Raw genomic sequence first — 23,636 nt, 5'->3', positions numbered from 1 at the left:
AGCTTTTATTTTTCAAAAACTGTACCCGTGCTTCCTTTCTTTATCTTTGCGACAGTTCTAACAGATTTTGCAAAACGTTTATTTTATAGTAACTCTACCTGTACTTCGTGTTCTTTGCTGCTCAAGAGTTGCTGTAGTTTCTGGATGGTTGCGTTCTTCTCTGTCTGAACACGTGTCAAGTCATTAGAAGCTTCCTGTAGGTACAGGATACAACAAAAATGTTAAAATGGTCATAATCCTCCAAGATCTCTCTCGGTAAATTTAAAAAACAACAATACAAAGATCTACCTCTCTACAGACGAAATTAAGTTCATCTTTGCGCTGTGTGTGTCATTCTGACTCATAACGACGTAATGGAATTCCTCAACGGTAATCATTGAAAGAATATTTAACAGATCTTGGATAGGTATCTTTGGGAGTGGGAAAATACTAAATAGCTAAAAAATCACTGCTTCCAACATTCTGCAGGATGTGTGGCACATATGACAGTGTAAATAGCGTCGCTCATTACCATGCAGTCTAGCCATAACAGCTAATCATGGAGAGTCATTATCTGGCTCAGCGCGCTGAATGTTCAGTTCCTTTTTTGCAACTGTGATAGGTTTAAGTCGAACTCTGTATGAATCGGTCCGTTCCAACAGAAACTGCAATACTGCTTCGGTCAAGGGGGGGACATAAATTTGGTTTGATCAACTAAGTTGATGAGGTGAATTTAATGGCCTCTGTGAGGGGCACCAGTAGTTGTCGTATGGAGGGCGTATAAAACTGAAGCCGCTGCGAAGACAAATAGAAAAAATCCGCCCAGTGTTAATAGCATTCTGACCTTCAAAGCAGTCTCCTTATCTCTTAGCGCTGACATCAGTCTCTGCGTGTTGGCTTCATGAGCAGATGACATTCGAGAACGTTCTTGAAACAAATCCTGAAAACAAACGAGAGAAGTCGTTGAACACATGACCATATCCTCTCTGTGAAACATAAAGTAAAAACATGAATGCGTGGGTAGGAAAGTAAATAGCAGAAAGAAACTGGAAGTATCGCTCCTCCTCCATGCGATACTCCTACCCTACAGGCAGCATTTTTTCTGTTTGCAGTTCGCCTTTTCTCTATCCGTCCAGTTATCCCAGCGAATCCTGGCGAGCACGTTCCAACACAAGGCGTTCGAGTTGTCGCCACCGCTGCCGCTGTTCCCACAGGTGTAAGTGAATAGAGAGCTTTAGCATCGACGACGGCTACGGCAGCGAGAACGTCACTTTGAAAAGAATGCATTTGCGTTTTTTCAAACATTGTCGCGTTTATTCCAATTCGCTGACAACATCAAATGTAGGCGAATTTCCCTAGAATTGATTTCTTGGGAACCGTACTCAAGTTTAGAAAGAGAAAGAAAAATTCGCCGTCGCTGGTCTATGTCCTCAATAAAGCGTGAAATCAGGTATTTTCGAGTCGTAGTCGTGCAGTGACAGCAAAGAAAAGCCAGAAAAGTGTTATGCACGTGCAAAGTTGTTATTTTTCTTAACAAACCTATTGCCTTTTGGCGTTCTCGTTGTCGTCGCCGTGTTCGTTGCTAAAGTTCCCCATTGTGTTACGCGCGCTGATTGCTCCTCCAGTAACTCGGAGAGGAAAAATCAGAGATAACTGGCATCTAGCATTTGCCGATATAATTTTCCTTGGTGGTGCAAAGTTTGTAAGGAGACAGGATACGACGACACAAGAAAAGCTTTGAATGACTCAACGCACCAGTCACTCAGTACTTCATTGAGCGTTCACAACCAGCCGAACCAGGAAAAAAGCCAGTGGGGCTCGCTCTAGGCTTTACGAAATTACTTAATAGGTGTCGCTTGTTCAAGACAAAAACACGTCACCTCTAAAAGTTTTTCTTTTTCTTTAAGCAAGTCAGAGATTTCCTGAGCTTTGTGCGCTTCATCAGATAACCCCTCGTCCTTAACAAAAGTCAAAGAATAAAGTCAGCACGGTAAAAAATAGAACAAGAAGATAGAATCGAAAAACATTTTGGGATAAACTACCGGTACCTCTTGCGGGCTGCTTAGAGCATTCTTCACAAAGTCTTTCAACTCCTACCGTAGAAAACAACAGCACCAAAAAGTAGTTTTAAGGTTCATTCCACATAACAGGTTATCATATTTTTAGGAAAAGTTATACAAAAGGAAATCCTTGGCATTTGAAGCTTCTCTTACCTTTAATTCTCCTTCCCTGTTACTCAAATTGTTTTTAAGTTTCTGAATCACTACTTCCTTCTCCTGTAAACTTGCTTCTTTTGTCTTAAGATCTTCCTGAAATAAAAACAGAAAGAGTCGCCATGACTAAACAGTCGCTGATAAGAATGATTTTTCACGCATGGATTTTCACTTTCTTTTATCACAACTCGACTAGAACTCCTAAAAAAAACACTTCAAAAAAAACTCCCCAAATAAACTCTTCAAAACGAAACTCCAGTCTTTCCTTGTTGATACATAAAAGAAACATGATGACTACATTGATATTTCCCAAATTACCTCTGCTCTAAAAACGTACAAATAGAACTTAAGTTGCTTCATTCAAAGACACTTAATGAAAGTAAACTTGTAATGGTATCTTGACTTATGTAAACAGAGGGTTATATGCTTCTGATGTAAACCACCAAAATTTGCGTAAGTAATTAAGTCTCCTTTTGTAAATTTAGTAAATATTAATCAATCATTCTCACTGTAATGTTTTACTATGACTGTTCCGCCCAGATTAGCAAATGCTGCTTGCAGACCAGTCTCTTTAAGTTGTGTATTAACAAATATTTACTCAAATAAAGTGGAAATTGAAGTTGAACTTTCGCTTGAGCACAAACTGTTAAATGTGATAGGGACCGCTAAGAACATGCTACAACCAGCTGAACAAAGAAATCGCTCTTTTAAGTAAGACTTCAATCAGACAACCAGTTTCAAAAAAGTTTGAGAATTATAAAAGGATCTACTTGATTCTTTTACCTTTTGTCCTTTTAGCTGATCCTCTAAGGAGGCTGCTCTTCTTTGCAGCGCTTCACTCTTCTCCTTGTTGGTGCTCTCTAAAAGCTGCAAAAAGAAAAAAGACCTTAACCCTTTAAGCCTCAATATCCACATACAAATTCTCCAAACTGATCTCCATACATTTCCTTAAAGAATAAGTTGAGAGAATTTGTTTGTAGATCAAAGCTTTTCCGATCAGGTGACCATTTTATTAATTCTCACAACATTTTCTCTTGATTATGTATTGATGTTGTTTGGAGAAAATTCACTTTGGTCACTCCTGGGTCCTAAAGGGTTAAAGACGTTTTTGAGCGACGCACGTCAACCAGAAGTGAGGCCCTTTTTCTTTTCATATTCCTTGACGCTACCAAATGTGTATTGGTTTGTTCTAAACTCTTAGGGAGAAGATTTGGTTCAGGAAATCAATTGTGGGAATTTATGTATAGAGGGACCAGCGTTGTTTGATGTCCTAAATAGAGTGTTTTCACATGACGTCACGGCGGCCATATTGGTGTCCCAAAACAATCCTGTGGGAGCAGAACTCTTTTCTTATGCAAACGCTTTCTTTTGTTCCAATAAATTTGCATAGATGCTGGCCATGTGAGTGAAAACACTTTATAGGCCACCTCCGAGTTCCAAAAACCTTCACTTTCAAAATGAGGCTGGTTCTTGTGAAAATGAGTTTTATTTGCATGGGAATGAAAAATGACTTCCACAACAAAGGCTGAGCACCTACCCTCGTTTTGAAAAAGAGGCCCGGGGGAACTCGGAAATGGCCTATTACAACGTCATAGGAGAATACCGATAATGCATAACTTAAATGAGACAGTTTCAGAAGAAGACTGAACCTAAGCGAAAAGTGTTGGAGTGATGAATTCTTTAACATTTACACCAAGGAATACATTGTTTTCATTACATGCAATCAATAAAAACAGCCTCATACTTACTTTATTGTTTTCTTCAGATTCGAGGACTGCAGAGTTAATTTTTTCAATCAGCCTATCGCGTTCCCTCAGAGATTGTCTTAGTTGTTGAAGTTCAGCTTCTTTACCTTGAAGCGCTCGCTGCTTCTCTTCAGCTGCAACCTGTGGATATCAGTTACGTTAGACTAGCATAAGAGTCCGTTAAAATGTTAAAACGTGCAATGGAAGTTTTTTGGGGGGTGGTGGGAGGGGGAGAGTTAATTTTTTCAATGACATAAGGCAGGTGCGAAACACGAAAAAAACAAGTGTGAACAAGTCATGACTGGTAATGGCTCTAGTTCCCAAGGTCAAAATAAATAGCGCGAAATTTCCGCCAATTACAAAGAGTAGCTTAAGGGACCATTCTAGAGAGGAATCTGCTCAAATTAATCACACTCACCTGCAGTGCACGGTCCTTTTCTTGCATGTATTTCGTTAGTTTCTTCACAAGACCTTCCTCATTATCAGATGGGCTCTAGAAAATAAGCAGCACCCGGTGAGAAAAACACACAAGACACGTTGAACTAAATCGTTAACCAAACTGTAAACTCTACCTTTACGCCTGAGTCGTCACCAGACTCCCTCAAAGCCTGCAGGAAGTCCTAAAAGACAAAAAACAATGACTTTTATTGAAAGAACTTTTAACAACTGTGATGACACACAATTTGTATACACTTGTTTCCAGGTTTCAAGCAGAGGAAAACAATTTTAATTAAATAGAATTTTGGATTGCAATGATGGGCTCCTGCATTTGCCTTTTACTCCTGAAGCAGAAACATTATATAACCCTTCTCAAAAGTGGCCAATATCAAATTTCTCCTAACAATATCCATTTCCAACCAGGTGAAGAGGTTAAGAGAATTCATAAAATGATCAACAAAGGGGAAATGGTCTGATTTTGCATCCTCTTCCAAACTGCATGAGTATAAAATAAGAGCATGTTAGGAAATAACCGAAGTTGTATAACTGTTTACCGCAAGTAAGTTGTCCTTCTCTTTATTGTTCGATGCCAGCTTCTGAATGATTCTGTCTTTTGCCTCAAGTTGTTCTTGTGCCTCTACAGATACTTGCTACATTAACAGAAAAGTGCATCAGCATGTAGTTTGGGATCTACAAACACGTTACACTTTATTCTGCATATCTTCGTTTCCACTTTTACAGAATCTGTTTTATAGAATACCTGATAAGCTTCTTCTAAGGCATCCACCTTGGAATAGTGCTCTTGCGATAGCGCCTTATGCTTTTCCAATAATTCCTGTTTAGAACAAAACAGGAAGAAGAACAAGGCTATGTTTACACTAGTTGAGATTTTTCCAGATTCAGCAATGTATGTAGACTTATTACGTTTAGGGATACTCGGATTCGCAGACGCTCACATTCATTACGATAGATATTAATTACTTAAGCTTCCGGATTCAAAATCTCCGGACATGCAACGAAACCGGGGCGATTTTAAATAGGATTCACGCATCTGCATGTACAGTCAACTCTCGCCTTGCGGACACCTGGCTATAAAGGACGGTGGCTAAATACTGGGCAAAAATAAATTAGAGAAGTTTGACTGAAATAAACTCCCGCTATTACGATTTTCGCTCTAGTGTCGTTCTAGCGAGTTTCGCTCTGGTGTCCAATGGATGAAAAGATTAAAACATGTACTCTTCGTTTTCCCACCAAAGAAAACCCTAATATGGAGGCGGTTTCATTTCAAGGTTATACGAAAATCGCTCTAACTCGAGGTCCCTACAGTGTCCGCTATAATGAGGGTTGACTATAAACTCTCACCCTTTCCCTTCCCACTCCTCGCGATTTTGTCACCCTTTCCTCAAACAGAGAGCCTGTTCACAGGCTAACGGCAAAACGAATCCGGTACCGCCAAAATGATCTGGAAAAACTCTCCTCCAGTGAATAACGAGGCTACATGGGGATTCGAACGATGACATTTGCAACTTCAGGACTGTGCTAATCAAGACCAACTGTGAAGAGCTGCGCAATCGTGAGCTCGTATTATCCCCGATAAAGCTCTTCGATAGCGCCCAACATATGTAGGACGAACAGAATTACTTCGCTGATAGGGAAAAGAGTAACTTCTACACATAATTTCCATTACTAGTTTATGAGCATCTTAATCATTAAAGAAATGAAAATTTTTCTTGGAACAAAGATACATCTCGACCATTAAGAACAGTTTCATTCAGGGGCACCCAACGACAATTTTTGGAAACTACCTGTTCGGAAGACGATTTGAGATCTAGAATTTTCGGAACATTTGTTGTTAAATTTCTTGCTTGCCTGCCTCTCCTAGGATTTTCGAAGCCCCCAAAAATGGTGTAATTGCCCATTTTTAACGGATTTTTAACCCAAAAAGGTCACCTAGAATTTTCGAGCCTTTTTTCTGGCTGAAATTTTCGGATCACCAGACTCTCAGCTAGGAAATGCGAACAGATGAAAAATTTTTAGGGGATAAAAATATGCCCATGTCTACCGTTTAAATACTAAAATACGTTCAACCATGCTATGTTTAAGTGGTTTTGAACTATATTCTCGTTGGGTGCCCCTGTTCATCGTGAACTTACGGCTTGTTCCCGCTCTTTTTGTTTCATCAGTTCATCCAGTCGTTGCTCCAACAAAGATTTTCCATTGTTTAACCTCTGAAGCTCGATTTCCTTGGCGGACATCGACTGTATTAGTTTCTGAAACGCAGCAAAAAACACTCCTTTAATACTTCAGTCCTAGTACAGTGGGCTAAATGAAAACTGGAGAAAATTTCTAAGTTTGTACCATGCGGTAAGCTGACACCTGCAGATTAGTAAACTACCTCTAATTCCATGTCCTTAGCGCTCAGAGAGCTTTGTAGAGCAGCTAGCATGGCATCTCTTGCTTTCAAAACTTCAGCGTGTTCCTCGAAAGCCTGAAGTATTTCAAATACACATATGTTAAAGAGCAACACTTCACTGGGTTTAAATTATGTTTTAGCCACTTGAAATTGATGTTGGTAAGACAAAAGTACACAGAATTTAATTGTTATATTTTCCCACGACAAATTAGCCGCTAACAACTACGATGAAGTCGGCCTCCTTTATCTGGCTGTAAAGTGTACGGTCTATGGAAAAACGCGGGAAAACGAGCATAAGCAAGTGATATTATTTGTTAGGAAGCGAAGCAAAGAGTTTACTAAATTACTTTCGAAAATCATTGAGAACTATTTTTCAAGTTATTTGTTTGTTTGTTTTTTTTCTTTCTGTTTTCTTTATGTTTTTGCTCTGTGAAAGTCACGGTAAAATACAACCATAAAAAGAAGTGTTGGGACAATAATATTGTATATTTTCATCAGACTTGTAAGGGCTAAAAAAGGGGTCAACCTTCCCATCCATATCCCTTTGAGCTGATTGCTTTCCCACAGGATACATACCTGGTACCACTTCCTTTTAGCAGTATGAGCAGCTTCTCTTGTTGCTGTCAAACTTTGATTCAAATCCTGAACTTTGGTGTACAGCTTTTGTAACTAGGAGTTAATTCACAATAAAACATCGATTGATTGCCGCTAAACAAACCATTTCCTTGTTAACAATAACTTTATCTGCATTCTCATCCAGTGCACGTTAAGAAATTCGAGGTACCAAAAACTCATCAATAATTCCATCTCACTTTCAGCTAACAATACCAATATGAATCTCAATGACAAGTTAATTACAGTTGAATCTCTACTTATTTTACAACGGCCACTTCTTATTTGTCCAGACAAACAATTTCGTTGTACTTCGTGGCAATATGCAATATCAAAAATTAATTTTATTTACGTTTAAATCTATCTACAGGTCTCAGGTAAGATTGTTGGGACACTGGGGCACTTTAAATACTGAATTACTGCCCTCCCAATGTTGCAGTAAATGATTTGCTATATTAACTGCGATAAACAACATTGGGAGATAGAGGAGACGGGCGAGAAGGGAAAAACAGCGTTCAGTGGAAGTGTCCCAACTATTTTTGTCGAAGAATGATTTTTGCTGATGATGCATTACATACCTCACTATCTCTTGAACTGGAACCATCCCTGTGACTCTGCGCACGCAAAAACAAGCGATGAGTGACACAGTACATTGAACATACTCGAGCTCCATCAAGCACACAATACGCGTCTTAACGAAAACCGTGCATGGTTTGTGCGCGATTCGCGGGCAGACTAAAGGTCTTAACAAACCCAGATGGCTATGTTTCGTGCTGCTACTCCCATTTACTAATGTCTAATTCCAGAAAAATATCCACACTAGAATTTCTAGTTGGGGAGGAAGGGTATTAAAGACTCAGAAATGTAAAGCAATGTATGAAGCTAATTTGGAACTTCCACACGGGAGGGGGGTTATAAAACAAATCCCTTCCGTAGGGGGTGTGAATATTTCTAAACTTAGCAATACAGGAGTTGATAGAAAATTGTTGACAACACTTTTGGCAATTCAGACCTGTGACAAAGAACTATCCATTGAACTTCTGGAATGAAGCTGTTCCCTTTCCTTTTCATGGAGCTGATTTCTTAGGTCCTGAAACAAACAGAAAGGACAATATCATACAAAAACATTAAAACAAAACAACGTTAACATACGAAGCTGGTAAAGGGACTTTTGATGCACTTAATAAAAGACAACAACAGGACCATGTCTTACCCTGTTTGTTCTATCCAGTTTTTTAGTTTTCTCCTTTAATTCCTTGAAGAACCAAATCAGATCAATAATATTACGCTAACAATAACTATTCAAACAACCATGCCTGTATATGCAAGAAGTGTATACACCACAATGTAGATAACTTATGCTGTCTATATTGAAATAAAATTACACCCACAAAGGATGCATTTGAATTTAGAATTAAGTTGTGTGATCGGATCTGAATTTAGGTTTCCAGGAAACTGCCCACCTACCCCTCCCCTAAGCTAACATTAACACTTACTTCTCACTTAGGGCAAAATGATGGCTTTGGGGAGGGGTAGGTGGGCAGTTTCCCGGAACCCTAAATTGATCTGTGAGATCAACACTACCAGTCAATGGCAGCCCCTGTTATGTACAAGGAAATAAACCTCTTTAAGCTCGTCAGGCTCAAAAAAGGTCCCGTCCAGTTGCCGTGGCCAGTGGTAACTTTTCATGCACCTTTGTCCGATAAGCAAAGGCCCTGGTAAGTCCTCTTCATACCAAATTATCAATTTGCACAAGGGTGTTCTTAACCCTTTCACTGACAAATTTCGACCAAATTTCCAAATTTCATTTTGTGAAATTTTGAAAAACAAATAGCACCTGGTGTAAGTACAGGCAGAGAGCTTTCATTTGAATGGTCACATCATAGCATTTCGTCCACAGACTCAAAAGTTAGAACTACATACTAAACAAATAGCACCATGTGTAAATACAGGCAAAGAGCTTTCATTCGAATGGTCACATCATAGGATTTGGTCCACAGACTCAAAAGTTAGAGTCACCTTACAAAACGCCATCAAGCAATCTGGCCATGAAACGGTTGAAGGAATTGCCTCTTTGTTTGTCTTTTTGTAAGTTATGCAAGCATATATTATTTGAATGACAAAGAAACAATTCTCAAGTAAGGGTGAAATTACATAACCTGCATAAGGAAAACCAAACTTTTAACCAAAGGATTCTATTCCAGCCGTATATTACAACACCATTCAATGCTTCATAAAATTAATATTTTATTCACTGAGCCTCACCTCTACTTTTTGCTTTCTAGTTTCAAGTTCATCAGTAAGTTGTTTGATCCTCTTTTCACATTCTTGGATCTTTTTTGCATTGATTTCCAGAGGTGCATTCTGAATTGAAATAGAAAACAATAATTGCAAAAAAAGACAAACAAATTAAACAAACAGACAGTGAAGTGCTCAAGTCTTTCCCGATGATAATGAAAACAATAGGCAATAGTACCTGGGGAATATCATCTTCTTGACTTTCCAACATTTCCTTAAGCTTTTCAAGATTGTCTTTTAAATCCTGTGTAAGGATATGCAATTATGGTAAAAATTGCAGTGTTTAAGTTTGCAGTTATTAACCATCAAATTACAGTCATCATTTCAAACCTTAACTGCTATTATCAATGCTATAAACATAATTAGCATCATTACTGCAAATGCCAACATAAAACCATTAACATTCCTTTATTAACACCATTATTACCATCACCATCCACATCATTAAAAGCATTGATTTTATAGCCAAAAAAGGTTTTTCACAAGAATGAAAAAGGCTCCATTACAGGGCTGTCAACCCCCCACGTCATCAACTATTGAGAATTGATACAACAAATGACGTCATTTGTGCCAAAAATGCTCATTGATTCCAATTGATGTATACAGCACATATATTAAACAGTTCATGTTTAGCCACATTATTGCTTAAATTACAGTGGCATACCAAAATGTATGAGGAAACATTCCATATTAACACCAACAATGCAAAATATTTGACATTTTATGGTTGGAAAGTTGAGTCTACAAGAAGTAGCAACTTTGGCGATTATCCGGGAGATATCAGACTCTAATCTGGAGACCAGGAGACATGGTTCAAAATCTGGAGTCTCCTGGATTATCTGGGAAAGTTGACAGCACTGCCATTAACATTAAGAGGCTGTAAATAGAGTGATTTTCAATGGATTCACTTAATATACACCTTGTTCTCTGCCTTGGTAGAGGTAAGAGATCTCCTCAAGTCATCGATCATCCTGAAACAAATGAAATCAAATCACTGAATGAGGAGGTTTGAGAAGTACATGTGTACCGTATAACCACTGTTGGCTGACATGAAAAGGAACTAGCAATGTGGATTTGAAAGCAAGTTTGGAATTAATGCAAACACAATAGGCCTTGGATGGAAACATTTGTAACAAATTTTAAAAGAGACAGTATATTAATGATGAAAAGAGAAGAATGATGGAGGATAACTGTGTGAATGAATGAAGAAAAAAAGAAACAAGACTTAACAGGATTTGAATAAATTACCTGTCCTTTTCATCTAAAGTGGCTTTTAAAGCAACCTAAAAAATCGAAATATTTTTGTTATTCATGATTAATTAAGTGCTATTTTAAGTAAAGCAACATTGAAAAAAAAAGGATCGCCGCGTAGTCTCAGTCTAGGTCTTGCTGTGTCACAGCAATGCACTAGCCATACTTCTGGGACTTGGTCTCTCTGTCTATGTATGCCAACACCAATAACACTTTAATGAAATGTTACCCTGCAAGTAGAAGTTTCTCTCTTGCATGGCTATTGGCATTTACAAAGTTGTTCACTTCACTTGTCAGTCACGTAGTTGGTTTGCTTTATACACCCTGGGGTGTATAAAACAACCAATTACCACGTCGCTAACAATTAGCAACACCATGTGAGAGAGAAACCTCTGCTCGCAGGGTATAAAATGTCCAGTTTGATTCAGAACCAAGAGCTACTCTATTATTTTATACTTTGACTGGTATTGTCATCAACTGTTTTTTTATTTTTGTATCTGATCTGTTTCACCTGTAATTGTTGTTGATCTTCATGGAAGCCATCTGTGCTTTCTAAAAGCTTTTCATTTAACTGATGATTGAGATTTGCTGTTTCTGCCTGTATGATGAGAATAGCAAACTACACGTATTAAAAAAGGAAACATGCCATGCAACATTCAGTCCAGTAGAGAAGAAGGATGCTATAAAAATGCAAACTTTAATGACTGGTCAAGGTGCAGAATAGATTATCATGTCATTCATTCTGAATGACATCTCTAACTTAAGCATCAATTAAACACAGGAGCAAATTAATGCCACCACTTAATAGGTAAAGAACCTTTAGAATAATGTTATTATCACTTACAAGTTTTTCAGTCATGTCCTCCAGTTCATGTCTTGCAGCAGTCAAGTTCTAGAATCAGCAGCAACACATCAATAACTTTTTTAAATACAACAACTACAGCACTGTACAAATCAAATGAAACTATTCTAGCGAAACAGAGAAGACAATAGAGAAATGCACTCAGGTCACAATTTTAGGCAAAGTGGAAGTTTACGGATTTTGAACTAGAACAAACCTTTTCCATTTCTTTGATCTTGATCTCATACCCCTCTCGAATTTCTCTCAACTCCTCATTGTGTTCCTCTGTGAGCTACAAAAAAATTTTATTTTAAGAAAGGAAGGTTTGCTAACAGGTAATTTATTTTCATAATTACACCCATGTACGTTACATACATGTAGGTGTTTTATAACATAAAATAAATTTGAATATCAAAAGAAGGAAAGGCAATAAAATGCTCTATGTTTGTTGATTAACGTCACTCCTGATCTCCTCACCATATGTCCAATAATTTCTGTTTGATTTCCCTTGAAAATCTCCGGTTCAACAAGCAGTTCATTGTTTCAAAACAATACATGCAATGTAACTGGCGAACTCTTAATCAATTAATCAAGCAGTTCTTACTATAAGTGCTGAGAATAGTGTCTCTTCTTTCCAAACCTTTTCCAGAGTCAGCACAGTTAGGCTCCTCCAAAAAAGGCTATTTTCCCAGATTTTCTATTTTACAAGCCAGCCTTTAATAATAATTATTTATTTCCCACCTGTTTGATCTCACTGTCACTATGTTGGGCTACAGCTTCAACAGCATTCCTACAAGTGAACAGAGAGAGATTTTAGATTATTTTTTATCATTTTGTTAATGTCACCAGGCAATAGCTTATTTTAATATTTATGTTGTAGATGTAATATGTAAATAGGGTATATTTGTTTATTATAATATAGTGTATTCAATTAGTGTGTTAATGCTAGAATGACTAACACTTTATTAACTACTACTACTAACACTAACACTACCACAACAACTACCACTACCACAACCATCACCACCACCACTACTACAACTAATACAGCTTCATGTGACTGTCGAATAAGTATCAGGGTCTGCATCGTCATTTTGAGGTTGCATTCGAGACTGGGTTGGGGTTGTCTTGCATTATGGGTCTGTTATGGGAGATATATTCCTTCTATTATTTGCTATTGTAGGATTGCATTGGAAAATAGGTCCTAATTTGTCCCACAAAACAGTGCCATAGTGTACTTTGTAATTTGACCCAAAGCTGACCTGGTCTTAGGCGCATCCTCAAAATAACCTGCCTGCAAAGTTCAAGATGATAATCATGTCACCCATCTGGTCTAGTGAACACATGTATAGCTGCTGCATACCAATCATCTCTCATATCTCTCACACTTTAAGGTGATGTTACACGGGATGATTCACAACAAGGATTTTTAGCACAACACAGGGTTTAAATGTTGGAACAATATTGCAGCCATTTGAAACAATGTAACAACAACGTTGTAATGCTGTGTTGGGCTAAAAATTGTCGTTGCAAGTCATCTCATGTACCATCACCTTAAGGCATGTGTCTCATGTCTGCACATCAGAAACTTCAATCTTATCCACGCCTACTCAAAGCTATGGACCAATATTTCTCATGTATGGAGGAAAATTTGAGCTGTTACAGTCTTAACTGATGCATCTTTAAAAAATTATTCATGAACTACGTAAAAAAATAGAACTACAATGTAATATCCTCTTTTGGAAGTCTGTACACGGCATTATGAATTTCCTGAGAAGTTTGGAACTCCTCAAAATGAGTTCAGAAATTGTTTGGAAAGTCTTCAGATATGATTGGGTTCTCTACGAAAAACAGTATATAAGCCAAACTGGAAATTCCTGAGGGGTGGACTCTTTCCCCGGGGGGGGTACTCCCATACATTACCTATACGGGTATGTGCCGCCCAAAGGGGTCGTGATTTTGAAGCTCCTGATTTAGAATGGGGTATCCATTTCAGAGGCATTTTCTAGAACGGGGTATAATATTTCGAATGCACGAAAGCTCCACTTTTGTAAGCAGCCATTTGAAAGTATTCAAGGACAGATTGCTTTTAAAAATACGGTTCAATGCGTTAACAAGCAAACCGTTGTACTCTTATTGCACCCTAGAACGAAGTATAAAAAATTGGCCCATTTCTACAACGGGGTATCAGTTTTAGGGCGAATTCTAGAACGGGGTATAAAAAATTGACCCATTTCTAGAACGGGGTATCAATTTTAGGGGAAATTTTTTATAGAACGGGGTGCCAATTTGGAGTCCCGGGCGGCACATACCCACCCAAAAAATACCCAAGTGCCCCCCCCCCGGGACTCTTTCAAGCAAAGGAATCATTCACTAATAGGCATTTTGCAACAGTTGGTCTTGTGATCAACCTTCTGTAAACATGAAAATAGTTCGCTATTGGAAAAGTTTCTTAACAGGAACTGAAAGAGCAAGTTAAAATTAAGTAACCTGTGAATTTTCAGCTGTATATCTCAAAAGGAGCGGCTGCAATGGCCGCCAAAAATTAGAAGGATTTGTTTGAGAAAAACAACTCTTGCCACCCAGTCACACTTGAACGGTTTCCATACAAATCATTGTAAGTTTCAACATTTTTAAACTGTCATTAAGTCTTTCCCTTCATGCATTTAAGGGCTTAAATTGCCTATTATGAATAAAAAGGAGATTTGAGCCCCATGGTGCTTCAGGAAATATTTTGACAGTTTGAAAATTTCCAAATTTACAAGGGTTTGTATGCAAAACCACTCAAACGTGACTGGGTGGCAAGAGTTGTTTTTCCCATAAAAATCCTTCTAATAAAAAATTTTCAGCGGCCATTGCAATCCCAACTTTTAAAATATACGGCTGAAAATTTACAGGTTACCTTACTTAAATATGCTCTTTCAGTTTCTGTTGACAATACTTTTCAAAAGCAAACTGTTTTCATATTTTCAGAAAGTTGATCACATGATCAACTAATGCAAAAGGCCTATTGAGAAAGAATGGTCATTTTTCAAACACAGTTTCACAGACCTCTTCACAGTTCTGGTACCACATTGTTTAAGCAAAATACAAATGTGTGAGATTTTTATAACTTTTGAGACTCTGTCATTCAGTTCGAATATACCAGAGTTTAATTTCAGAGTCACTTCTAATGTAGCATATATTTTAAAACTCGGCAAAAAACTCAGCTACTTACCGGGCCTTGACAAGCAATTCCTGTCTTTCAACAAGCTCCTTCTTTAATTTTTCCACTGTTACCTTGAGTTCTATGTTCTTTAACAAAATCGTTTAAAACAATTAACAACTTTACATGCATGTTAAAAAAAAATGTAAATAACAATAATTTATTGCTATTATTTATACTGTCCTTTAATAGTAAATGTGATTGCCCACATAATATGATATATCATGATAGTCTCTCTTTTATTGATTGAAAAGTTTCAATTCACTTATTCATTTTTTCCAGACTAAATAACAGACAAAAATCTTGGACACCAATAAGGTTCACAAATTAACAATCCATTTTGGGGTCTTTACCAGGCTGTCACGTTATCCGCGAGAGATGACATTTTAATTAGTTACATTCAAGGACTGTTTTTTCTTTCGTGATTGTAACATTGATTATTTTATTGCATGATCATCGTATATCCGTTTTTTGGCTAGGCGTACAAAGCTTTATTCAGTTTTATTTCCTTTACGTCAGAAGGCATGCGTTAGATTATTCTTTTCCTAAGCACGTTTATTCAGTTGTAAGAAGTCCATCACAGTGTAAGGAGCTTTTGGAGAACTTTCGGAGTTATTACAACTGTAGGAGATTTGGAGTTCTTTTAACCCCTGGAGTCAAGATCAGACGTAAGTCACGCTTGTAATTCGGTAGTTTGTTTTTCTTTCTTTTTTCGTGCACGGAGCATTATCTTAGTTTTCTTTTCTTCTGACGTAAAAATCGCACGTTTCTTTCAGTTTTCACCGCAAGTGCTGTAAATAGTCGGACTAGCCTGATTTTAATAAACGCCATCGAATCTTGCTGACCGCCTAGTGCTTCACTGTGGTTGACCTGGCGAACTCCAGTGCCTAACGCCACGCGTCTACGACACTGGGAACGCGACAGTGAAAAGTCTGATCCATCAACACCAGAGGCTTAAGAGGTAAGCCGTATGTAACCGTATTTAAAACCGAAGTCACGAAAAGATGGCAAGCAAAAACATTGACGGAGTCACGGAGAGTGGAGTTAGGAGAAGTAAAAGAAAAATACAATTGACACCTAAGGCCCTTCAAAACGCCATAGAAGATAAACGGAGAGAAATCCTTAAGTCGCGTAGAAGGCTCTTAATTATCATGCGATTAGTTGAAGAGACTACTGATGACACCGATATCAAGACCATAGCGAGCGACCTCACGGCCGCCGCGGGAGAGTTTGGAAGCCTTTTACAACGCCTACTTAGCCTGTATGAGCAGGATCTTCACGGCGAATTTATAGATGGAGACCAACTCAAGGAGGAAAACGAGACCTTAAAACGAGCCCTCCTACTTATAGATAGTTTAAAAAATAGAATTGCTAGACAATCCGACGAATTGTTGGAGACAAGATCTGTTTACTCTCGTCATTTTTCGCGCCGCTCATTAGTCTCTAGTACTAGCAACAGCGTTGCAAGATTGCAAGCACTAGCCGATGCGAGAGCCGCAAGTCAAGAGGCTCAGTACACGCGCCTCATAGCAGAAAAAGAGCTCGAGCGCAGAACGCGTGACGCCGAAGCGGAAAGGATTCGGCAACAAGAAAAAGCGCGATACGAAAAAGAGTTAAAGATTCTTGGAGCAGATAAAAAAGCTGCTGTAGCAAATGCGAAGCTAAAAGTATTTGAGGAAGCCCTATTAGAACAGGAGTTGGAGAGAGATTCCGAATTGCCATCACTTGAAGTTCCCGGAATAAAAAACGAAGAGCGCACTTCACAATGGGTTCATTCCTCTCCCACGCTTAATCCCCCACCTGCGGATTATCGATCACGCCCCGGACGTACACATGAATCGTCAAATGCCTTAGAACAATCAAAGCCTTTATCGCCTTCAGTAGAACCGAAAAGTCAATCTTTTAGTCAAGATCTGCCAAATAAGAAAGCGCAACAAGATACTCCCTTTAATAGAGAGCCAATTAGCACATCAACCCCCTTAATAGACGTCACCGGAAGCCAGCTAATTGAGACATTGACATCAGTAAACCAGCGAATTGTCGCCGGACTCGCGCGTCAAAATCTGCCTAAATGCCACCCTGACATTTTTAGCGGGGACCCCACCCTTTTTCACCCGTGGAAAGCAGCGTTTAAAGCCATGATAACGGATGTCAGCGTATCCCCCGTCCAAGAGATAAACTACCTGCGTAGTTTTACAAGCGGAGAGCCTCAAAAACTTGTTGACAATTATCGAAAAAGGAAACATCATGACCCCTGTGGGCTATTGAAAAACCTCTGGGCGGAATTGGAGAGGCGTTTCGGCAGTGCAGCGACAATTACTAATGCATTACTGGAGCGAATGCACGTGCTTGCCGCGTTCAGAGAAAGTGAAAATGACAAGCTTCAAGAATTTGCCGACCTCTGCGCCGATGTAACCAGCCAAATATCCTGCCTGCCTGGCCTCGCATGTCTCAACTTCCCCAATGCAATACAACCGATTGCAGCTAAGCTACCACCGTCGCTTCGCGGGAAATGGGAGAAAGAACTAGCTAAATTCTCGGAGAACAATGGAGACGCCTATCCTGGCTTTCACGTTTTCTCGGAAGTTGTTCAAAAACATGCTAGGATAAAAAACAATCCAAACATTAACATCGGAGCTACAATCAGGGACAAAAGTAGTTGACACACTTGTTTAAAACGGGTGCTTTTAGCAAACATTTAATTCATCTATTGTTTCATTCTTTTTAAACGCCGTAAATCCCCTCACCCCCCGAATCAATGTTGTCTGAAGTAAAAAAAAGACTTGAGGGTCCAAAATTCAACATTGATTTTGGGGGGGAAGGGGTTGGGGTAGACAGGGGAATGGGATAAGTATATCCACTATGCAAAAAGGGGCCATTTTACGGAAGTGTGCCAACACTTTTGTCCCTCATTGTCTGAATGCAAAATTGTGCTACTGCACACAAGTTGAGCCGTGCATGACACTGATTTTAACTGAAATTAAAGAAATCAAAGACATAATTATGTTATTGGCGGTGGGGGTGACATTGACTTATTCACGACCGAATTATAGGGCCAATTGGAATTACGTGATGACGTAATAAAAGGGCTGCGATATCCAGAATTAACGTCGATATGGTTTACAAGCTAAAAACTAACGCTGAAACTCGCGCACATGTACAACTTTTGATGAATTTCAAGGGTACGCGTACTGAAAATGTTTTTAATAAAGTGAATATTTCTCGTTCTTCACTTTATCCGATGGTTAAGGCGCAAACAATCACGGGTAGGGTAAGGATTGACACGTAGTGGGGATAGTCACTGGCCGGCCACGGAAATATGGAGCGTTAGTGCGGAGCGGCCGTCACTGCGTTCAATATCGAAACTACGGAAAAGTGAAGGTAAATTCATGGCCAATTCAATAAAAAACTAAGGACAGCGTAGCAAACATTGCAAGTGTCCACGAAAACAATTACTTTCAATCCCACCTCGTGACACCATGAGTGACATGATAACGCAACGCAAATAGCGTGACATGAGCGCATATGTCTGTGTATTTGGACTGTATTTCTCAAGCGAAACCCTGTGTTTTTGTCTATTGTCAGCAGAGAAAATGAAAAGAGAGCTTTGAAACGTGAACTGGTATTTGACTCTCAAAGAAAACGACAGCTCAAACTGAGGAAAACACTGCTTCCTTCGTTTTACAACGGTTAACCACGTTTCGGAAAACGAAAAGTAAAATGAGTCTGTTATGACCTCTTAATGTCCATATGTATTCTCGTGGTTAACCGTTGAAACTCCTTATTTGCACCACATCGCTGGAATTTTTCTTGCCAAGAATACGTATTGCGAAGTACTTTCTACATAGCGGAATCTTCTTTTGCCTTTCGTGAGGAATTAGCGCATAAAAAAGGAAAATTTTCCAGCGCACGGCCGTCATTGATCACATGTTATCCCGCTTTCCTTGTCATCAAGTGAACTTCTGGGCAAAAGTAATTGCTGTTTTGGCGATGACGCAAACTGGTGTGTCTATCTTGAAAACAATTTCTTTGGTATTCTGTGATTTACGAGCTGGGAAATGAAATAGTTGTCCATCCAACATCAATAAAAAAATTATGCCACTGAATAAATGGCAGGCGGTCATCTAAAATCATTACAAAAGTACATTCCAAAACCTGGTCTAACCTGTTCGACGCCTACCTACGCTAAAGGTTTGGATCACTTAGGTTTGAAAAGGTCTCCAAAAAAAACACACATCTATATATAGGACATAGCACAAACGGCTGGCCCATCATTTATGAGGTTCATAACCTGTATATTGTTCACGTCCTTTCACTAATGGCACAAGTCAATGTCAAAAATAATGCATGTCCCCTCAGTTACTCTGCAGTACTTCATTCGCTTAAGTTAATCATTTACCAGAACAATTTCCATTGCACCTTAGTGTTTCCATCCTTTTTCCACTATTGATAATACTTGTGAAAACATTACATCCGCTGCAACGGCATTGATCATAACACAAATGATTTCCTCTCGACCCCACAGGGTATCAGGAACGCGCACGGAAGTACAAGATTAAGTGATGACATACGCTTCGTACATTTTACTCTACGTATACTACAAATCAGGACGAAACTTTACAAATTGTTGTTTCTAAAAAAAACAATTTGGCCCATAGAGTAACGTCATCGCACAAAAATTCAGCAGCGTCAAAAATCTAGCCGGAAAACACAGATACATATTTCAGACAATCAGGGACAAAAGTAGTTGACACACTTGTTTAAAACGGGTGCTTTTAGCAAACATTTAATTCATCTATTATTTCATTCTTTTTAAACGCCGTAAATCCCCTCACCCCCCGAATCAATGTTGTCTGAAGTAAAAAAAAGACTTGAGGGTCCAAAATTCAACATTGATTTTGGGGGGGAAGGGGTTGGGGTAGACAGGGGAATGGGATAAGTATATCCACTATGCAAAAAGGGGCCATTTTACGGAAGTGTGCCAACACTTTTGTCCCTCATTGTAGACTTGTCAATCCTCCTATCCAAACGCCGAGTCGCGCAGGACAGAACAAAAAGGCGCTTAAAACACACACTGACCCCAATGATTCAAACGCACCAACAAGAGAAAGGGAGACAAAACGGTGCCCATTCCACGACAGAGACGGACACAGCTTAGAGGAGTGCAAAGCCTTCGCTGCAAAAACATTAGAGGAGAAGACTGAATGGATCCTTCAGGCTGGACTTTGCTATCGCTGTCTGTCCGAAGGCCACAGAGCAAAGGATTGCAGACAAACGATCAAATGCAGTATATGCAAGGACAAACGTCACAAAGCACTCCTCCACAAAGAGAAGCTGAAGAAACCCGAAGGTGGAGAGTCGGTCAACACGAAATGCACATCCCTGTGTGGAGCTAGCGAGGGCAGCGTCTCATGCAGTAAACTAGTACTGGTTGATGTCGTCAGCAAAGAGAGACCGAAAAGTATTTGTAGAGTCTATGCGATTATTGACGATCAAAGCAACTCGTCCTTAATCACCAGCGAACTTGCCGATGAATTAGGAGCAACTGGCCCAGAAGAAAAATATTACCTAACTACATGCAGCGGCGAGAAAGAGGCAAAGTATGGACGACGCGTGACAGGTGTAGTCCTTAAATCCTTAAAGGGAACGGAGTCAGAACTGCCCACCCTCATCGAATGCAATAACATCCCTCGCGATAAACAAGAGATTCCAACACCGGAGATGGCGAGGAGATTCCCACACCTCAGCGATATCGCGAACGAAATCCCGCAGCTCGATGAAAATGCCGAAATTCACCTGCTTATCGGACGAGATGCCCCAGAGTTGCTTAAAGTGAGGGAGTTCAGAAACGGGCCGCAAGGAGCCCCGTGGGCTCAAAAGACATCTTTAGGCTGGACGATAATCGGACAGATGTGCCTAGACCTTGTCGGGGGACCCGTGCACGTGCGCGCCTGCCGCACCAGTCTCCTCGCGGCCGATTCGAGGGAGAAGTCGACGGAGACAAACAATTACGAATTCCTGCCATGCCCTAACCAGTTTACAGTAAAAGAGAGCTTTCTCGAGCAAAAGAGAGACCTAGCGGACAACGTGTTCTTTACGAGTCGGGAGGATAACGATGTTAGCTTATCCTGCGAAGATCGCAAATTCTTAGATATCATGGAGACTGGCGTACATAAAAACGAACAAGGGAACTGGGAAATGCCCCTACCCTTCCGCCGTAAAGATCTTCATTTGCCAAACAATCGGAGTCAAGCAGTCAACCGCTTAAATGGCCTCATCCGCACCTTAAAAAGAAAGCCTCAGATGGCAAAGGACTACGTGGAGTTCATGGGGAAGATCATCGAAAAAGGCCACGCCTCCCCGGTACCAATAGAAGAAATTACTAAGCCCCAGTCCGGTCGGGTGTGGTACCTTCCGCACTTTGGGGTTTACCACCCGAAGAAACCAACTCAAATCAGAGTGGTCTTTGACTCTTCAGCCGAATACGAAGGTGTGTCGCTGAACGGAGAGCTGTTATCGGGTCCAGATCTCATGAACAGCCTGTTAGGAGTTCTATTTCGCTTTCAGAGGGAGACAACAGCTGTCATGTGTGACATAGAGCAGATGTTCCATTCCTTTCACGTTGATCCAGAGCACAGAGACTTCCTTCGTTTTCTCTGGTACGAAGACAATACACCCGGCAAACGGATAATAGAGTACCGAATGAATGTTCACCTCTTTGGAAATGGACCAAGCCCAGCAGTTACTTCGTTTGGTTTAAGAAAGACCGCAGCTGACGGCGAGGAGGAGTTTGGAGAAAATGCAACCGAATTTGTGCATCGTAACTTCTACGTTGACGACGGCTTGGCATCACGGCCCACTACCAAAGAAGCAATCGATCTTGTCGCCGCGACTCAAGAAGTGTTAGCCACCGCTAACCTAAAGCTTCATAAGGTCGTATCCAACTCAGTTGAAGTCATGGAGGCGTTCCCAGCCGAAGACAGAGGAAAGGGAGTACGAGATCTAGATCTTCGGCACGATAGCCTTCCCGCACAACGCTCTCTTGGAGTCTACTGGAACCTTGAGGAAGACACCTTCACGTTCAAGGTCTGTCTTCCCGAAAAGCCATTCACGCGAAGAGGAGTACTATCGGTCGTGAATTCAATTTATGATCCACTAGGCCTCGCAGTGCCAGTCCTACTTGAAGGGAAGTTATTGCTTCAGCAGCTAGTACTTTTGGGGAAGAAAAACAATGAGGAAAAAGCATTAGGATGGGACGACCCTCTACCAGACACGCTATTGTCGCAGTGGCAACGTTGGAGAAATTCGCTTCCTCATTTGGAGAACGTTTCAGTACCCTGCTGCTACCACCCACCTGGTTTCGGGACAATCGTAAGAAGAGAAATTCACGCCTTTTCGGACGCCAGCAAGGACGCGATTGGAGCTTCAATTTACCTAAGACTCTTTAACGATAGAGGAGAAGTCTGCACGGCCTTGCTCTTCGGTCAATCAAAGGTAGCACCTGCTCAGACCACAAGCATCCCCCGCCTAGAGTTGTGTGCCGCTGTCCTTGCCTCGCAAGCAGTAAACAAGATCGTAAAGGAGATAGACATGGAGATTAACCAGATCACCTTTTACACGGACTCAAAGGTCGTCCTCGGTTACATCCAAAATGAGAGTCGGAGGTTCTATGTTTACGTCGCTAACCGTGTACAAACAATCCGGAAGATTTCCAGCCCCAAGCAGTGGAAGTATATCGATACGAGCAAGAACCCTGCAGACCTGAGTACACGTTGCCTGAATGCACAAAGTCTCAAAGGATCGGATTGGTTAACCGGACCAAGCTTCTTAAGAGACCCAAACAGAACAGCAGCAGAAGATGAAGAGGACGAGATTCCATCCGGAAGTACGAAAGAACACCGTGAGCCTGAAAACGCAAACCAGCAAACACCATGGTCTTGGAGCAGAGAGGTTCTCACGATTTTCGAGCCTTCATTCCTTGCAACGTGCAATCGCAAATTTGATAGTAGTTATCAAGGAGTTCAAACGGAGAAAGAACAAGAGTCAGGAAGAGATTGAGTCGAAAATATCAAGCAGCAAGAACACAAAACTGATGCGGCAGCCAACAGCAAAGGAACTTCAGGAGGCCGTGACAGTGATAATTCGCGCCGTACAAAGTGAAAGCCTTTCAGAAGAATTGAAGTCAGACCGAAGGATTGCAGAGAGCAACGAACCGGAGACTGTTCCAAAGAGTTCGAAGCTGTACCGTTTAGACCCCTTTGTGGATAATAATGGTATTCTACGAGTCGGCGGCCGTCTTCGACGCGCTACTTTAGAGTTTGGAGAAAAGCACCCCATTCTGATACCGAAGAAAAACCACGTTGCTGATCTGATAACACGTCACTACCACAGACAAGTCCACCACCAAGGTCGTCAGATTACGCACGGTGCCATCCGCCAAGCTGGGTACTGGTTGATTGGAGGCCACAATACTGTAGCACGGGAGTTAAACAAGTGTGTTACATGCAAGAAATTGAGAGGACCAGTGATACAACAGCGTATGGCCGACCTACCAGCAGACAGAACAGAAGTAGCCCCTCCCTTCACAAACGTTGGGTTCGACGTTTTCGGCCCCTGGATGATACGTTCTAGGAAGACACGC

At 40.4% G+C, this 23,636-nt stretch overlaps 2 protein-coding genes across 2 annotated transcripts in view; one reads left to right on the top strand and one right to left on the bottom strand.

Moving 5' to 3' along the window:
• Positions 1–23,636, bottom strand: part of LOC140936542 (uncharacterized) — a 53,145-nt gene that overhangs the window by 23,737 nt on the left and 5,772 nt on the right. Inside the window, exons 5-30 of the mRNA XM_073386033.1 lie at positions 15,008–15,084; positions 12,532–12,580; positions 12,008–12,082; positions 11,794–11,841; positions 11,461–11,547; positions 10,947–10,981; positions 10,618–10,669; positions 9,877–9,942; positions 9,666–9,764; positions 8,614–8,655; positions 8,413–8,490; positions 7,979–8,014; positions 7,365–7,457; positions 6,771–6,863; positions 6,529–6,645; positions 5,136–5,210; positions 4,930–5,025; positions 4,510–4,557; positions 4,356–4,430; positions 3,941–4,078; positions 2,976–3,059; positions 2,193–2,288; positions 2,028–2,072; positions 1,860–1,937; positions 824–919; positions 99–194 (exon numbers count right to left, since the gene is read on the bottom strand). Coding sequence (XP_073242134.1) covers positions 99–194; positions 824–919; positions 1,860–1,937; positions 2,028–2,072; positions 2,193–2,288; positions 2,976–3,059; positions 3,941–4,078; positions 4,356–4,430; positions 4,510–4,557; positions 4,930–5,025; positions 5,136–5,210; positions 6,529–6,645; positions 6,771–6,863; positions 7,365–7,457; positions 7,979–8,014; positions 8,413–8,490; positions 8,614–8,655; positions 9,666–9,764; positions 9,877–9,942; positions 10,618–10,669; positions 10,947–10,981; positions 11,461–11,547; positions 11,794–11,841; positions 12,008–12,082; positions 12,532–12,580; positions 15,008–15,084 — 1,974 coding nt within the window. The remainder of the gene's footprint in view (positions 1–98; positions 195–823; positions 920–1,859; positions 1,938–2,027; positions 2,073–2,192; positions 2,289–2,975; positions 3,060–3,940; positions 4,079–4,355; positions 4,431–4,509; positions 4,558–4,929; positions 5,026–5,135; positions 5,211–6,528; positions 6,646–6,770; positions 6,864–7,364; positions 7,458–7,978; positions 8,015–8,412; positions 8,491–8,613; positions 8,656–9,665; positions 9,765–9,876; positions 9,943–10,617; positions 10,670–10,946; positions 10,982–11,460; positions 11,548–11,793; positions 11,842–12,007; positions 12,083–12,531; positions 12,581–15,007; positions 15,085–23,636) is intronic.
• Positions 21,081–23,053, top strand: LOC140936674 (uncharacterized). The gene has a single exon (XM_073386165.1). It carries the CDS (start codon positions 21,152–21,154, stop codon positions 23,051–23,053), a length of 1,902 nt encoding a protein of 633 aa, XP_073242266.1. The 5' UTR covers positions 21,081–21,151.

Source organism: Porites lutea, chromosome 5 (assembly GCF_958299795.1).
Source record: "Porites lutea chromosome 5, jaPorLute2.1, whole genome shotgun sequence".
NCBI lineage: Eukaryota > Metazoa > Cnidaria > Anthozoa > Scleractinia > Poritidae > Porites > Porites lutea.
This window is presented reverse-complemented; position numbering and strand designations above follow the sequence as displayed.

What these genes read in the sequence shown, in the direction of transcription:
- LOC140936674 (XM_073386165.1), top strand. Translation starts at nt 21,152, where the DNA reads ATGGAGACTGGCGTACATAAAAACGAACAAGGGAACTGGGAAATGCCC.